Genomic DNA, 19090 nt, shown 5'->3' with positions numbered 1-19090 from the left:
TTGCAAATTCAAATCGCAAATGCGGTTAAGTTTGACTCAAAAATTCCTCTACGTAGATGTAGAAGTTACGTGGGATTTTTTTTTGTCTTCTGTGTTAAGTTCAAATTTAAAAGGAAGCATTTTTATTTTAAAGTATTTTTACTGATTTTTTTTTATATTTATTCTTATTTTTTCTCAGTAAGCTATCACAACCAAGCTTTTTAAATATTAAACAAGTTCATTAAAAATAACTACTACCTGTTTGGTTAAAAAAACTTTGAGAGTAAAAATACAGCCTTTACCGAGATAATTTGTTGATTTCTCATACATAAAAAACATTTTGTCGTCAAATATTTTCTAACTCTAGTTTGCTGATTAGTGAGACGAAATATTATATAAACGCAACATTTTTATGCTTCATAACCTAATAGACAAACCTTTTATTGAATTTAAGCAACATATTTAATTTATATCCTTTCGTAAATAGCGCTATTCGAAATCATTACAAACATTTATTTATTTGCTCTGAAATATTGGATATGACACAAGCGGTGGATCAAAAACGGTGCACCTTCTTTTCTAAAAGAAAAAGCATATTTGCTAGAATCCATTAATTTACATTCTGTGTTTGGCATCCAATAATTAGCATGATACATCTTGCATCGCATAATTGAATGGTTTGCGCAATCATTTGTGATTGAAATCTAATTTAATGTGATATTATTGAAGGAAAAAAAAAGAATAACAAAGTGAAGTGAAGATTTTTCTCCATTTACGCAATTAATTTCGGTTGGATTGGAAAACTTAATTGCATATTGATAAGTTATTGTTTTTGAGTGGTTGTGTTTATTTAATGAAACATATAGCTTAGAGTGCGGCTGCTCCCTTTTGAGTATATTTAGATAAGATGTGCCCTTTCCTTTTAAAGTGTATTTTAGCTGTCAATTTATTCTAACCTGAAATGATAGCATTGACGATTTAAAATTAAAATTTTACTTTACGAAAAATATTTAATGATCATTCTTCAAAGGAGAAAATTAAAATTCCCTATAAATTATATATAGATATGAATATTTTATTATTTTGCTGAGGATTGTTGTGTACTTAAATTCGGGTCACGAATTATTGACTTACATGTTCGCAATAATAATTTTAGCATTTATTTTTCCGTTCATTCGTGTAAAATTAAAAAATGAAACCGATATTTAATAATGAAAATGATAATGTTTGTTATTCGAAAGACCTGTTCAAGCAACAACATGTTATGGAATTCCATGAATGCATTTGTATTTTGAGGGGATTTTTCATTTTAAAGTTATCTGAAAACTTTTTAAAAGCTAATATATCCGATACATTTTGATTTAACATTGAAAGAACTTAACAAGTTACATTTCGCTTTTTCACATTGTAAAAAAGTTTAGTGTATCTTAGCACCAAAATGGTAACAACTACTTTATACAAAATGACGTAGAACGAAGGCCAATTCCTGACGTTTCGAAACACCAAGAATGATGAGATGAGATCGTTTTCACTTCTTGGTATAAAGTAGCTGCCACTATTTTTCATATTCAGTAACACTTATATTTATACTTATTGAAGATACAAGTAAGAGTTAGTAAAGTTATTTTTTACGACAATATATAGAAATAATCATTAATTCCGGATGCGTATTAAAGAGAAAATATTAAGACTAATTCGAACTAGGCTTAACAGAGAAGAAACTATACATTAAAAACGTATTTAATACACTGCTAGAAATTTCTTGGAAAAAATGGTTTTATAACAATTTATTTAATTGTTATTTTACCATATTCAAACAAAACAGTCAAATAACTATAAATAAGATGGTATTTGAACTGTAAATTGTGAGAAAAAACCGGTTATTTGCTACTTTCACCTAATACGGTTAAACAACCAGAATTTTATCGCACCAACTAGTCCCCACATACTGAAGTCACTTAGTTCCTTGCAGCTGGCTTGTTCCTTGCACTTATGTCAGAAAGAACGGGGGTTCGAATCCCAGCTATGAGATCTCAAAATTTCCTCTAATCCCTAAATCACACGAAGAGTTATCAGTATCCTGCACTCCCTAATTTGTGACCTTGGGATATGAAAATACGATACTCTCATTCACGCCTAGATGGCAGCACCATAAAGCTGCTAAACTATCTGCCATGTCAAGTCTTTTTAACTATTTTGAAACCATACTAGTTATAAATGGTTAAAAAACATATAATTTTGTTATCATGTTTTTTTTAACCATACAAGTTGTAAATGGTTTCAAAACCGTAAAGGTAAAAAATGTTCTTTACCGTAAACTTTACGGTTAATTGGATGGACAGACTGCTGCCGGTTATTTTGCCATAACTTTAGAGAGAAAATTCTTACAGTGTACAGTTTACAGAGACTTAAAAAATAAAATATAAATATTCTTATTACGCAACTTAAAACATACATACATGTTTCAACGGCGAACTTTTCTTAGATATATATTAGCATTGAAGACAACAACAAAGTCACGCCAACTTCTAATTGATTGCAAACATTCTATAAACAATACCGTAATTCCATTTTACCTAAATTTGATCCTGAATTTTTTACAATGTAAGCTCTAACTTATGAAAAAATAATTTCAAATAACTTTTCAACCTAACTATAAGAAAAATGCTATTAGGAAGCATTCTAAATTTTAAGTTTTCAAGGATATTCTTTTATTAAACAAAATTCTACATTGTTTGAGTTAAATGAAAAAAAAAATATGTTAAATAAAATTCTTTTGAATATTTAACATGTATTCAGAATAAGATAAAAAAAAAAGAACTATTTTAAGTTGGTTGCTTCTTTTAGTTAAGGAATAGTAAGTTTAAGAGGATGTGTGCAAATATGCTGGTAAGATAAACGAGAAAGTTTGTTTAAACCAAGTATTTAAATTTTTGCCATCTTATTTTATATACGCTTTTGAAAGTCTGTAAAACGGATTTTATTTTTCAATATTCTATTCAGCAGTTTTCTAAATATTTGAAAAATGCTGTTATAGATTAAATGTTGAAAAAATATTGGTTATATTTATTACGATATGCACTTACGAGCATACCGTATGACATAAAGATGAAAGTGAAATGTTTATTTTTTTAGAATGTAGTTTTTGTTTCAATTCTTGCATTCATTTAAGCTATATTGTAACTCTTTAGAAGTACATATACATGTTTTTTGATTGTTACTTATATTTGCACTTTCGTGATGTTAAAAACTTCTTTAACCCACTTGCAATCAAGTCCCACAGCAAGTTTAAGCAGAATCAACGGAAATTAAAAATCTATAAAAAATAGTTTTAGAGGTTTTAACATATATGAATTACTATACAATAATTAGTTTTGTGACCATAGACAAAAATTATAATATTTTACAGTACATACATTTTAAACATTATCTAAATAATTTATTGAATCAATAAGNTTAACAATTATATGAATTTAACAGCCAAGTCGATTCGGGCCGTTAATCCCGAATTTGAAGAATTTGAAAATGGGAGTTAATCGTTTTAAAATATATTAATTACTATACAATAATTAATTTTGTGACCACAGACAAAAATTATAATATTTTACTGTGCATACATTTTAAACATTATCTAAATAATTTATTGTATCAATAAGAAGTAATTTTTAATTTGCAATCTTTGCATATATATTTCCTGTAAAATATAAATTTAATTTTTCTTCATATTTGTAAAAAAAAATTACACAGCATTTTATATCTCTCAATGCCATCCAATGTATTATTATTGAAACTAAAGTATATTGGGGAGAATTTTTATTTGCTCATTTAAGTCTATAAATGTCGCTGGTTTTTTTTTCAACTTGAGGTTTAAATGATCCAATAAATATGGTTTAAACCTGATTTCTGAAAGAATGCAGAAATACTTCCAAACACTTTACAGTTATTTTCCAACGCTATTAATATGGCGAATGTATTATATATGTAACTAACATATTAAAGAGCAAAGAAATAGAAAAACATACAAAATAATATAGAATATAATTAAAAGCAAACATTTTTCGTGAAAAATGAGTTTTTGAACACCTTATTCCTTATGGAGCATATATTTGGACACCGAACTACCACCGGTGTTTGAACACTGAACAGTGGGACAGAACTCTGTGTATGAGACACAGTGGCATCGTTCAATATTTTTTTTAGATCTTTTTATTATTTTTCATAATCTGTTAGAAAATGTCACAAAGCTTGCAAATTTTAAATATTTTGATGAAAATATTAAAAAAATATCTGGCATATTTCACGAATGTTACGTTTCTAAAATATTGCATACATATATATGTACTTAAACCGGTAAAAATTATATAATTTTTAAACTAGAAAGATTCATTGCTGCATTATTATCAATGACAGAAAATATTAAATTTAACAATATCTAAATAAATAAAAATAAAACTTTAAAGTCTTTTTTTTCATTTTGACTCACTGTGCCCACATTAGAAGTTATTGTACGATGTTGATTTCTAATTATAATTTTTTAATACAAAATTAATAATACATTTATTACAACGAATTTTTTTAATAAATATTTTTCCAAGTTAGCCGATGTTATAACATTATAAATTTTTCTTGTAATATTAAAAAAAAATAGAAACTCATTTTTCCATTTCAATAACATTGACGTAAAAACAAATATTAAATTTTATACATCTAACGAAGTTTTGTTGAAATAGTGTGACTTTTCATAGTTTTTAAAACGCAGAAGGTTTCTGAGTAACGAAACATTGTAAAATGATGGTGTAAATTGTAAAGTGAACATTTCAAAATTGTAAAATAAAAATCTACTTGTAGTACCGGTTGCTCATAAAAAATTGGTTCCATAAGTATATATAGTTCTATTTATGCATGAAGAATAGGAGAAAACAAATTTAGGAGACAATAACATAAAAAGCAACATGAATTCGATTCATAATGCTACATTACATACATACATTCTGCATGCTTTAAAATCCTTTTTACTGCAAAAAATATCTAAAACTGTTTTTTTTTTATCAAAACTGTACATCTTGCGTAACTTGACATCTTTCAGTTCAAAATGCAAAAAAAAGTATGCATTAAATTTCAAACTTTCATTTTCTGTCAGGTGTCTATCAGATCTGCAGTCTATGCCTAGTTTCATCTATCGCTTTCCTGTCGGCGATGACATTAGGGCTGCACAGCAAGGGCTCTGACGGCATTCCACCCTCCCCGTGGCTCAGGAAATGTGTTCTAGGATGCTTAGCCCCCATGCTGCTGGTTCACCCCTGTCCAACCAGGAAGGATTCCCTCAACTTCCAAGTACTCCATCTTCAAGAATTATTGATTATTATGCATTTTATTTAGAATAGTTTCCCTACTGTGATCAATATTGATTTTCATTTGAATATAATTGTGAAAATAATGATCTTTATTGAATAACTGTCTTACATGTTTGTATTATTCACTAATTTTTGTTCGTTAGTTTTATTCTAATCAACCTGATAATGCTTTAAAGTGAAATAAAAATTTGAAAAATGCAAAATATCTCGTAAAATACACTTCTTTCAGAAACAAATATAAATGGAATCAATATTTAAAAAAAAAATTAAGCAAAAAACTATATAGGTAGTTTTATTTAATATACCCCTTTGTCATTTATGGACAAAGTTGAACTTCTGTTAAATCGTTTCAAATTTTTTTTTTCTGAACAAAGAACGTTAATGCCCTAAGTCTCTCAGATGCTAAAGTAAAGTTTGTACCTTCAGATAAAGTGCACCCTGATCAATATTTTTTAATTATAAAATATAAACAGTAGTTATAACATCATTTAAAAGGTAACGGACATGTATCTGAACAAAAGTGTATTTCACGAGACATTTGGCAGCTTTTAGACATTTGCTTCCCCAGTTTTTACCCTTGTTTATGAAGTAAAAAAAAGATATATGTTATAGATAATGTATGTGTATTATTTCATTCATATAAGTTTCATTTAAGTTAAATTGAGAAGATGAAAATTTTTCTTAAATTGGTTGTTTTTAAAGTTATTTTGCATTTATGAGAAACGTATTGTGTTTTTGTTAGATAATATATAAACGAAAAGATTCTAATGAATTTATATAGATAGGTAGCTTTAATAATGTTTTTACGGAATATTATATTAATTCGCTTTGATAGAGTTGCGAATATTTTTTATATAATATTGTAAAACATAGTTGAAATGCTTGTATATCTGTGAGAATTTGGCTATATTTGATACATGAAGTATAATTTAATAGTTTAAATTTAATTGAGAGGGATATTTTATTCTATAATGATAGATTAGTCAAATAAAATATCAAATAGTGATGAAATGTAAACAGCATTTAAAATGTAATAAGATTAATTTATCTCTCTAAAATCTCTTGTTACTACAAAAAAAAATTAAAGACACTTATTATAATTTTTAAGTATAAATGACAGTACATTTTTCTTCTTAATAACATAAATGAATTTTTTTTAATGTGTGGCATTCCCATATGCACATTTTTATGTGCATTTATAAAATAAGGATAAAAAATGTTTTTACCCTTACATACAGCAAAAAATTGTCATAGATTGGCACAGAAAGAATGTGAGGTGAGGAAAAATACACGAATTCTCTTAAATTATTTGTCAGCTTTTCCATTATTTTTGAGCTTATAAAATAGGATACTTAAAGTTGACTCACATTTGCTTTAATAATATTGTTTTTTAAAACTATAAACTTAGAAGTTAAAATAATTTTATTTCCTTTAATCTGTTTTAACAAATAGATTTGAATAAGGTCTTCTTTTTTGTAATGTCCTATAAAAAAGTTAATTTCTTTAGTGTATACACTATGAACTTTATTTTTAATGGAATTCCAAATTTATATTTTAAATTATGAACAGAATTAAAGGTCATCAATGACTATTGGATGACTAAATTTAAATGATAGCGATTAGAAATTTGTTTGTTTTTAGCCATCCAACCGCCATTTTTTTTATCCGAAAATGTCTTTATGTGCTTCAAAACACGTGCCTGCAACTTCTTGAATTTTATATTACTCGGAAAAGATGTAATCATTCCCATAGAGTTCATAAACTGGTTCAAATTTTAGGGGAACAAAATTTGAATATAAAAGGTTTCAATCTATTTCAAGTTAATTACATGATGCTTTTTTTATTTATCATCGATAATACTTAAAAAGAATCAAATTAATAGAATTTCATCAGTATGATTGTAATTATTTTAGATTTATTTTGTAAGAAATAAGATTCATATTTTTGTAATTAAATAAAATTTTATGTCGCATTATTGGTTCAAAAACTCAAATCCTAAATTTTATAGAAGTTGAAACTGTTAAATAGAATACTTAAATTTTGCATAGATCTTCTTGGAGAGGTCAGGAAAATTTTTCTTTATTTTGTGGGGCTATAGTGTTTATCATAATTTGAAAAATGCTTAAAAAGAAATGATTTACATTAATAATGTCAATATAGTTTTTTAATAATTTAGCATTTTCTAATTTTGAGAAATTGGTTACATGTTTTCGAAAATGTGACTGCTGGCCTCAGGCCAGTAATAAATTTTTTCATTTTTCCCCCATGCTTTAAAGTAACGTTTATAGAGGACTTTATAATTTCTAATATATAAAATCAATCATTTGTGTAATCATTTTAATCCAAGCTATTTAAGTAATTTCTGAAACAATGTTTAACAATATTTGAGATTCTTTTAAATTTAATAACGTGCTATTTTTAGTAAAAAAATTAACTGTAATTTTTTTTTCAATTATTATTTAAAAGTATAAAGATTGTATTAAGCAATATTTTGAAATTATCATACTATAAGAAAAATGTTATCATATCTTTAGGCATAAAAAATAATTTCTTCTGATAAGTTACCNTAGAAGGTTCACTCTAAGTATAATTTGCACAAAGAATAGGCTTTAATCAAATAGTAAGTCTATGTATTTTGTAAAGCAAATTTTATTTACGTTTAGAAACTAATAATTAATTAATTAAATATCTTGCTAAACTCTACTCATAAAAACGTGATTTAGGAGATTGAGCAACGAACTTAAACAAATTTAATCATTTTGTTACATATATTGTATTATTGACTTTAACAAATTATATTTTAAGTTATAATATTAGGTTATACAATTTTATTCTCTGACAGTTAATACGAAGATAAACGTATTACATGAAAAGTGTAATATTAGGAGGTTGAAAAGCAAATATATAACATTTTAATCTAATATATTAATCTTATGTTCTTATACATTAAGTTTATTAAGCTAGTAAATAATATAATTAAAGATCATGGTTATAATATACTATTTTAATTCATAATAATATTTCTGTGAAATGCTATATATATTTGCTGAAAAATAAGTAGATATGAGTTTACACCTATCCCACCTATATGAGTTTACCTATCTGATTAGATTCACTCTAACAAATGATATTTTATATCATTAATATGAAAATATTTTTCATTTTCTAAGTGATAGTTATAAAAGTGATAGTTTTACATATATTAACTGAAATCTTAATGAAATTACATTTAAATATTTTGAGTTTATTCTAAAAAAAATAATATTTTCAAAACCAAAATTTGAAAAATTTCTAAGTTAAGTATTAGTTATTTGTATTAATTCAATAAGTATGCATTATAAATGTTTCCTATTTTTTATTGATTTAATTAATTTTATGACGCTGTACAATTTTGTATTTTAAAACAATTATTTGTGACACAAGCATATATAGTTGCCAGCAAATTGATTTTGTAATTGTTGTTTTGCAAGTTTATTCGGCATTAGAACTAAGCAACTTTTCTAAGTGTTTTGGAAGTATATATTTTAAATTTATATTCGTTTATTTTCGATGTTTTAACTAATTATCATTAAAATACATATTCTTTTTTAAAAATAGTCATATTTCCGTTAGAAGGAAAACTACCGATTTCCCATTATAGGTGATATATTGGTGATAAATTTCTAAAATATTTAGGTGATAAATTTCTAAAATATTTGCACTTGAAAAAAATTGAATTAATTCTTAAAATATATATGATTTCTGCTTTCATTAAAAAACGTTGTGTTAAAAAATGTTTCATTAAAACATGTTTTGTTAGTTTAAGATTGTTTAAAATCTAGTTACATTTTAAACCATTGATATCATAGACGTTGATTTTAAAGACAACAATATTTTAATTAACAGTCCATGACTACTGATATTGTTTAACAACTATTGAAATTTTTAATTTAATCCTTTTAAATGTTGCTTCTTCAAAAGCAAAACAAATCTGCATTTCTTTTGTTAATTACTCTTTAGATTTGTACTTATGTATTAGTGACTCCTTTATTGAAAAAGTAATTGATAATGTAGATTTATAATATATTATTGTTAAGGCAATTCTAAAAATTACTCCTGATGTTTTCTCAATTTAAAAAATATTATGATAAATTAAGTTCTTATTGAAAAATCACTTATTTTGTTGTATTTTATATAAAAATCATAAATGACAGTATCAATGCAATGAAAATTACAAATAATATAAACAATAGAATGCATTAGAACTTAGTAAGCCGCTTAGGAACATCATTATATACCCCTTTTCCTTCTTAAACTTTTGCTTTTGGAAAATATGATACATGAAACTTTTTGAAGTTAATTTTTGTGGTGCAAATATTCGTGTTCAATTCTTTTATCAACAAAATACGAATAATGAGTTTTAATATACTTGAAATTGGAAAACAAATGCCTTAAGAAATTTGTTTACTTACGTTATTTTTATATTGTTACATTTCACTTAATTTGCTAAATTTTTATTGATGCATAATTTTTGCATAATTTATTTTTTACAAATGCATTATAAAGTAACTAATAAATTTGATTAGACTTTATTTTTTATTCAAAACCAAATACTTAAATTTGAGAAAACACTATTTTTAAAAATTTTGATAAGGATTGATAATGTTATTAATTAAATTACATTATTTTTGGCTTTTAAATATTATCTTTCATGAAATAAAACATACTAAGGATTCCTAAATTATAAATAGTTCTAGAAGAGCAGTCAAAACAGTATATTAAATGTTCATCTGCAAATAATATAGTTGTAAAGGTCGAATATACTTGAAACTGACAATAGTTTTTTTATTATTTAACCACTAAAAATTTCTAGATAGTTAGTTAATTAAGGGAAAACTGTATTTATTTTTTATTAAGATTTAACTTCTTTTATAAAATACGTAATTTAACAGATAACATTAGAATAAAAGTAGACTTAATGTTTTTATGATAAACTAAAGCATTTTTAGTATAGATAAAATAGAAATAGAGTAGTATACCTTAATATAAAATTTTAATTTAGTTTACTCTATAAGATTATTTGTCAATAACAAATTGCAATCTAACTATAGACTAAAATATTTTTTTACCTTGTTATGATTTATCATTTTTTAAAAATATAATTAAATATTTTATGTTTAATTTAAGTGTTTTTATTTTTTGAATACTTTAGATTTTTAAAAAGTTCAAAAATACATTGAAATGCAATTGGTTTTTCAAAATGTTTTTCATCTGAATTGAATCTCATTTTATTGCTTATCTCATTATGTTTTTTATTATTATTTTAAAACAACTTCAACTTCAAACTCTAACTTTCATATACCATACCCTGTACTACTAAGTTTGCCCTAATTTATTTTGCCTTAATTTATTTGTCTGTCTTTAATCTAGTATAAATTTTAAAGAAATGATTACGCATTTATTATTTTTTTAAATTGCAGTACTTAGTCAAGCGAAAGTTTAAAATATCAATAATGATTTGTGTAAAAGATTTGATAAGATAAAAAATACTAAAACACCTTTCAGAGAACAGTTATTTTTTAAATATTTATGTTCACATCTCTATTCGACCCCGTCTCTTTTCGTTTTTCCGCATTATCTCCCTTTACAATTGATTTATCTCACTTTACAATTGATTATGTATTGTAGATCTGAATCATTATATTACTACTCTTTTTAAATAACAGTAGAAAATTGTTTATCTGGATTTCTGTATTCCAAATACTAATTTTTTTTTCGAACAAGCAAAGTCGATTCAATTTTTTAAAAATCATACATTAAAGTTTAGCATATTTTTTTCTTTTTTGAATTTCTACAAAACTTCAACAGTACACAAGGCATACAAAATGAAAAAAATAGCTCTTTGTATTGCAGAGCTACAATGTAGAAGGTTCAGGATCAAGTTGTGTAAAAAGTACCGGCAGTCAGAGTGCCAGTACTTTTTACCGTAATTAGATCCGGATAATTTTTTTTTCAGTGTATTTTCAACCTATGGTTTTTTTGAGCTTTGAAATACTGTGTTAAAACTGTAGTTTTTAATTGAAAATGAAGAAAAGATTGCAAAAATATTGAAGCCTTTTTTGTCAAACCAATATTTAACGGTAAAATTATGTGCTAAAAATAACCCACTGGTATATGATCGGTTTATAATTAACTGAAACAAAATATAAATTTGTACATATTTTACGGTAAAAAGGAATTTTACGGATGATGCACCCATAGTACCAGTACCGTAACTTAATTCGAACTTTTTACAGAGTATTTAGAATTGATCATTTTTAAAATAATAAATTTTTAGTTATTTTTCTTGAATTTTAATTTTACTACTAAAAAAACGATTTAATAGTAGGTGAACTAGGTCGCATTGGAATTGCCCCCAAAAAATTCGAAACAATCACTCCATTGTTTCATCTATCTTTTCGTTGTTAATAATGTAGTTCAGTTTGACCATCGTGACATAAACTACGATGAATACGTTCTTACTGTTCTCATATCTGTTGAAAGAAAGAATTATGTGTGTAAAAAAAGAAAAAAAACATACAAGAATTGAGGAAAACTTTGTAAAGCTTGCAAAAGAATATCAATGAAGTCAAGTTTAGATATCAATAAAACCAGCTAACAAATCATAATTAAAAGCTGATTTAAACAGTGCTAAAAAATGAACTACCCTTAATAACTTTTGATCTAATGATCGGATCTTCACGTTCTAGGACTTTATTTTCATGGTCTGAGAGGGTAACCTGAAATATGCTAATGCATAAGACAAGGCGACATTTTAAGTTATAGACACAAAAACGTGATATCTCTGAATAAACATACCTTTTTTCAACGAATCCGGATTTCTGACACCCAAAATATAGGGGTTAGCCGCAATCTGGGAAATATGGTCCCGATAGTTTGGTCAGAAGAACGCTCCAAAGTTTGGACAACTTAGTATTAATTTTACTTTTGGCGTATTTCGCTATATTTTGAGTGCTTTTTAAACGAATTGAAAAATTTTTGCACACAATTATGAAATTCTCTTATTCAAAGATAATTCCAAGCAAACAAGAACAGTTGGTAAATGTTTATTGTTTTTTATTATTTTAATTAATAATGGTGGGAAAAGTTTTGAATTGTAAGGTATAAAATTTTTTTAATCATTTTTAAAGAATATAGTTTTATATGGTAAAATACAAAATTTGAGAAAAAATGGTAGAATAGTTTCTGAGAAATTGAATTTTAAGTATCATATATTGTATTATATATTGTTTAAATATATTGCGACTAATTCACAGTGTAATTGATAAAACTTCGTTCAAATGTAACTACTTTTGAATCTGGTAACAGAGTTTTCAAAGGAACCAGTATAAAGTTATTTAACCTAATCATTCATTGATAGTTATATTAAAACTTAATAACTTTTATTAATTTTACCTCATATTAACTATATTTTACTAACTAAATCTTTATTTTTTTATTATTTTTAATTGATTTTTTTTAATGAAAAAAAAATGTATTTCTTCTTTTAAGTATTTAGTAGAGTTCTCTTTTGAAGAAAACAAGTTTTAACTAATATTCTTTTTATAATGTTCTTTATTAACACGTTGAATGCCACGCTAATTTTACATGGCTTGCCAGTCTGGCCAAAATGATTTTCTCAGTATGTATTGCATTAATTTCTTCAAACCATTTTAGCCGCCATTAACCACCTAATAATAAAGTAAAAAATTAGAAGCATTAAAAATTTACTCGAATTTTGCGTTTTTAATAATCTTGGCTTCGCCAGTCACCGGTAGCCCTCGTGGCACTACGAACAAATTCAGTGCTATACATGAGTGTTTAACTATGCTATACATTTACTACATCTTTTAACTACCGTGTTAATTTACTCCTTACTGTTATTCAACGTTTACTTTTTCTTATTTTTTTCCACTTACTACATTTTAAATTTGTTTTAACTTGCTCGCTTACTAGATTTTACTTGTAAATATTTATCCAGATGTTACAAATGAAGAATTAATACATTTATCATATGTATCACCAATAGGGATTTTCCCTTGCATTTTTACTAGATATTATTAGGGAAAAAATTTCCCTATCACATACTAGCTTCAGGATTTTCTTTTAATTTATAAGCTTACTGAACTCCACTAATAGGTATTGCTAATTAGTTCTGTATTTCGTTCGAAGGAAGCTGACGAGGAGGATCGGAAAAAGGGGAAGAAGAGACCCGTTTCAGGGAGCGGAGGAAGCAGTGGTCCCCCTATAGAACGGTACAGCTCCTCCCCTCAGCTCCTTAGGAGAAGGAGCGCGGCCGGCAGCGGGGGAGGGGGTGGTGGAGGAGGAGAAAGATCCTCCGAGGAGTTTGAGAGGAGGTTTCTGAGGGTGCTGGACAGGGTGCATGAGACACTAGAAAGAAACGAAGCCAGAGATATGGAGAATGAGAATAAAGAAGCGGCTAAGGATGAGTGGAGAAGAGTAGCGCAGGTAAGGACAAAAACTCATCTCTTTTCAAAAAAGAATGAAACATTTTCTATTGGAGTAAGTTTTCGGGAGAGTTTACCAACTATAAAATGTCCTATTAAAGTACAGTTTGTAAATTAGTTTCGAGGCGTATTCATCCATTCTATTTTATCTTTGAGGAAAAATAGGTGGTATTTGTAGTCATTTTTTAAAATTCTTAAATGTCCGACGTTTATGCTCAATTTTCTCTTAAAACAATGAATAAATTGAACCTGTTCTACTAACTGATATTTTAAGCTAAACTACACCAATTTTACGTTAATGATAGATAAAATACAAAGTGCCATCAGCCATCCCGATTGCAATTGATGTTACTGTCTTTTAAGTTAAAATATGTTACTTCGTCACCGTAAACAATGTTACATAGAATAATTAATTACAAACGTGTTTTTCAAACCTACTTAAATTATTAATCCTAAACAATTTTAAAATATTAAAAATATTTTAAAAATAATAAGTTTAAATAATAATAATAAAAAACTTTGTATTGTTTTTTATATTTTATTTTTTAAAATTCTTTTTTTAGTTATATTACATAAATTTACGCATTAATATTAATATGCATTTATAAAGTGTCTATTCCAATAATTTGAAATTTTCTATCCAAATCGAAATATATAACGATCATAATATAATTTTAAGTAATATGTGTTTCTTATTTTTTTGAAAGAGTATTCCGAAGTTGGTTTTACATAGAATATGAACTGCAAATGTGAAGAAGACGAACTGTAGCCATGATAAAAACAATAGTATTTTCTTCTCCTTCAAAGATATGTCTAAATTGAGAAAGTGGACTCACGAATGAATGGTGCTGCCATCTATCTGTGAGATTCTGATCCAAGACGTATTGTCACACTTGCGGTGCTCTCTTGTTAAAAGAAAGGCGCAACTTCTTTTCTTAAATCTCAAAAAGTCAATGGTTGGAGAGTTAGCTTGTCCAAATGTCATTAGAAACAACAACAAAACAATGCTAACAATAATTAAAAAAAAACTAATGCTACCAATTCTCCTTTGGTAATTTTCCTGATATTATTGGCAATTTTTTTAAAAATATATTACGAGACTAATATTGAGCACAATTTACATTACCTAAGTATATTATGGTACAAACGAACGTAACCCTATTATTATTAGCGATTTTGTATTTTAAATCTTGCTCTTTTGATCCTTATATTTACAGGTAACAGATAGACTACTTTTAGTGCTGTTCTTGACTGGGGCAATGCTGGCTGCAGCGTTACTTTTCGCTTTTGCACCATTGTGAGCGAAAAACTAACTTTTTTTTGACAACTCATCATCATTCCGAAGACCGATAGAGGCAATTACAACTCAGCAACAGGAACAATGCCCCGTACTCTTATGTGTTCCACTGTTGACCAATCGCCCAAGAATAATTCAAACAGAACAAATATCTGGAATAGAATTAACGCAAACAATGGTGTTTTACTACGACGCAAACAAAAGGGGGCGTGTGACACCAGTGGCGCAACAGCAAATATTACAACTGCCACAGCATAACCTTCCCTTCTGTAAACTCCCATACTGTTAGCATCATATATTTATAGAAATGTAGAGAATGCACGAAGACGGGTATTTCATCCAAGCATCGTGGAGAAAAAAAATATTAAGAAATTCTCAGAACTTTACACAAATTTTGGATGTCGTTTTACACTTTTTAGAACGCTTTCTACCAAGAAAAAAAATACCTGAATGCATTTTTACTGAGCAAGATGTTCAATGTAATATAGTATGAAGTCGTCAAACATGAAATGTCCGGTTGCTGTTTGTAAATGCACTAAAATTAAGTAAAGTGCGTGTTAAAACGATTGTTTTGGCACGAAAAAAATAGGTGCTTCATTCTCAGGAAAGCTTTATTATACTTAATAACTATGAGTTATGTTTGATAGTGAATTACCAATAACAAAGAAAGAAATTTAAATTAAAAAGGTTTAAGTTATATCTGGTAAACAATTGCGGAAAAAAATGGTTTAAATGAAAGAATGCAAAGTTAGATTTGATAAAGAATTAATAAAAAAATAAATAAATAAAAAAAATAAATAAAAACGTTGACTGTTAGATTATAATAAAGTTAAAAAGAATGACAAAGTTTTGATTAAGAATTACAAAAAAAGTTAAGAATGGTTTTTCAGATATTTTAGCTTTTGAAATTTAAACTATACTTGTTAAAGATCTGTGTGGAAATAATGATTTAAAAGCGAAATTCTGACATTACATTTTTCTTGTTTTCAAACTGTATTTAGTCAGAAATTGCGAAAAAAGTTAAATAACAAAAAGTTCTTAATTGCGAAAAATTAAGCTTTTTAGGACCAAATTAGTATCTAAGAAAAAATTACAAAACTGTTTTCAATTAATAAAAATAAAGACATCAATGGTTGAATGAATAATGATTGAAAGTTATTAACTTTAAAAAACATTGTTCTAAACTTTTTCAATTGTTCTTAACTGTTTCTTAACTCGAAACTAATAACATATTTATTAATTTCGAGTCATTTAATTCCTATTGTTTTAAAAAAATATCTTATCTTCAAATAATTTAGCTTTTTACTCTAAGTCATTTCAGTCATTATTTTCAAATAATTTAGTTTTTATTTCAGATAAATTACTTTTTACCACTAAATATCTTTAGTTTTTAACTTGAAATTTTATTCGATAATAAACGATGATAACTAAATTAGTTAAAACTAAATTTTCTTTTTACTTAAAATAGTTTAGGTCGTTTATTAAATTATATTTAATGAGGTATAAATTATATATAAAACAAAATTTGTAGAAAGAACGAACATCCAAATTAAGACATACTAAATTAGAACATACTAAATTAAGATAGCTACTCTTAATGTATAGGCAAACTCTCCACTTATATTTTCAAATTTTTTTAAAAAATTAGATTGCATTTAATGTGGGAGTTTATTGAAAAATTTTTTATCTCAAAAACTCTCTTTTTGATTCATTTCAATTTTTAAGAAAAATAAATTAGAAACTAGAAGAGAAGATAACAAAAGATTTTTGTAAACAACAATCAATAAACGGTGCATTTATTAAACAGCCTATTATCAGTTTAATATCCATTTAATGTATCGCTTTTGTTTACAATATAAAAGAGCTGCTTCTTTTGATATTTTGAAAACAAAATCATGCGAGTGTTAAAAATTCATTTTTGTTTCAACTAGATGCATTCAATTATGTTGTTTTATAGAACAAGTTAAGGATATTTCAAGTTTAGCGACTTTGATAATAAGAGTAAAATGCGATGCCTAAACTGTGAACAATCTTCACTAGATCTTGGCTGTACTTTTATTTTCTGTTGGGTTCTTTCAGTTAGAAGTGTCAAGATTAAGTGTTGATTGTTTCAGCGCCAACTTGTGGTTCAAGCCTAAAGATAAGGGAGCTAATTACATAATCGAGCTCTAACTGCCAAAGATGACATTTTTTAAGTTCAATTCTGCATTCTCATCACGAGTGTGAAAATTTGCTTCATGCTTGGCTCAATATATATACAAATCGCTTCTTAAACTAGAGAGCTCTATCATATATAAAAAAAAAATAAGTAGGAAATATATTTTCTTACTAAAAAACACATTTTTATCACTAATCATATAAAGAATCATTATTCAAAGCAGCACAAAACGATCCTGTTTTGCCTCAGAAATATTTCCTCCCTTTCTAATTTTAGTTTAACTTTTGTCTCAGAAAGTTATTTATTTATTACTAATTGTGAAAGTAATATATTTTTATTCAACCATTATGATTTTTTAAATGCTAGAAAAAGGTTGTAAATGCTTATGACGTTTGGTTATTAGTCAATAGAAAAGTAATTCCTCAAAAAATAAAAATAAAAAAATTTAAAAAAAAAACTGAGATGAACTATTTTGCATACTTGCCCAGTTAAAAAGTGATTTTTATAATTTAATCCTTACAACATTTTTCTCCAAACTGCTCTGAGCTAATAATTCGCCGAAATTATAATAAGTTGTTAAAGAAATCTTTAAAAAAAATGTGGCGCTATCTATTGACAAAAACAAAAAGCTGTCAAAACAATCCTTAAAAGAATAATCTTAGTCATAAAAATAACAATTTTAAAATATACTTGCAATTGAAATAAAAAAATTCTCAAAAACTTTCCAGAAATATGCTACCGAGATAATATAGTTCTATGAACATGCTGCTTAAACACTTCTTTAGGACGAACAGAAATTATGTTACCTTTTTGGTACGTTGAACATTTTAAAAGCTTAATTAATTATGAAGTTTTAATTTTCTTATTATTGCGTTGACATTTATTAGCAAAAGAAAAATAAAATAAAAAACTAATACATCAGCGTATAATATTGTGTGATATATGAGCATATAATATAATATAAAAAATATATTATTGTTAAGTTTCGTATTGTTTTACGATTGCATCACAGAAACATTTTTGAAACTACCAAATATTATATTAGGTTTTAGGATATATTTCTGACTCATATATGGGATATATTTCTGTGCTGTGTGTGTAATTATGAAAAATTATGTATTATAAAATATATCCATAATTTATTCGAAGTTATTCTTACCATTCTATAGAAAACTAAATGAACTGAAGAGGCTTATTCTTAAACGATAAAAATATTTCAAGATATTTAAACGGTATTTATTCATGAGTTAAAACTCACTGTAGTTTTTAAAAAATTGACAAATTTTATGGTAGGACCAAAAAAAAAAGGATAGATTAGTAGTTTCGCTGATGCTAAATGCCACTTGTACAAAAAAAAGCATCAATTTCCTATATGATATCGATTTACTATCGATTTTCCTATTGTTGATTCAAACTGTTTATGTATGTTGCAAATGTTTTGAATGGTGAGCTTTTATGAAATGAAAGTTCTAGCAATGCACCCGATGGATATAATGTCAAATTAAAATAGATAAAAGTCTGTCACTTATGCCATTGACATGATGCTTTTTCTGGTAAATTTATTATTTTAACTACCATTGAAAGATTAAGTTACAATAGCTAACTTTTAAAATGTTTGGCGAAAAATAACTTTAAATCAAACCAATGTCAAATCAAAAACAGGAACTAGTTATCATGCTAACACTAATTATAAAGTTTTATTTTCATATATGTTGAAATTTCGTGGGTTCGATCCCCATCGGCCGAAGACACCCTGTGTAGTAAATGGTGACAGATGCACGTTAAATCTTTCGAGTCGCAATGTCCTCCATGTTCC

At 26.4% G+C, this 19090-nt stretch overlaps 1 protein-coding gene across 1 annotated transcript in view; it reads left to right on the top strand.

The window, feature by feature from the left end:
- The window catches only part of LOC107448921 (neuronal acetylcholine receptor subunit alpha-10-like), a 208549-nt gene extending 192760 nt beyond the window's left edge, over positions 1-15789 (top strand). Inside the window, exons 9-11 of the mRNA XM_016064298.3 lie at positions 5120-5313; positions 13524-13820; positions 15037-15789. Coding sequence (XP_015919784.1) covers positions 5120-5313; positions 13524-13820; positions 15037-15120 — 575 coding nt within the window. The 3' untranslated portion in view covers positions 15121-15789. The remainder of the gene's footprint in view (positions 1-5119; positions 5314-13523; positions 13821-15036) is intronic.
- Positions 15790-19090: the final 3301 nt, after the last annotated feature.

This window comes from Parasteatoda tepidariorum, chromosome 6 (assembly GCF_043381705.1).
Source record: "Parasteatoda tepidariorum isolate YZ-2023 chromosome 6, CAS_Ptep_4.0, whole genome shotgun sequence".
Lineage (NCBI taxonomy): Eukaryota > Metazoa > Arthropoda > Arachnida > Araneae > Theridiidae > Parasteatoda > Parasteatoda tepidariorum.
The sequence above is the reverse complement of the archived record's forward strand: the minus strand, read 5'-3'. Positions and strand labels throughout refer to the sequence as shown.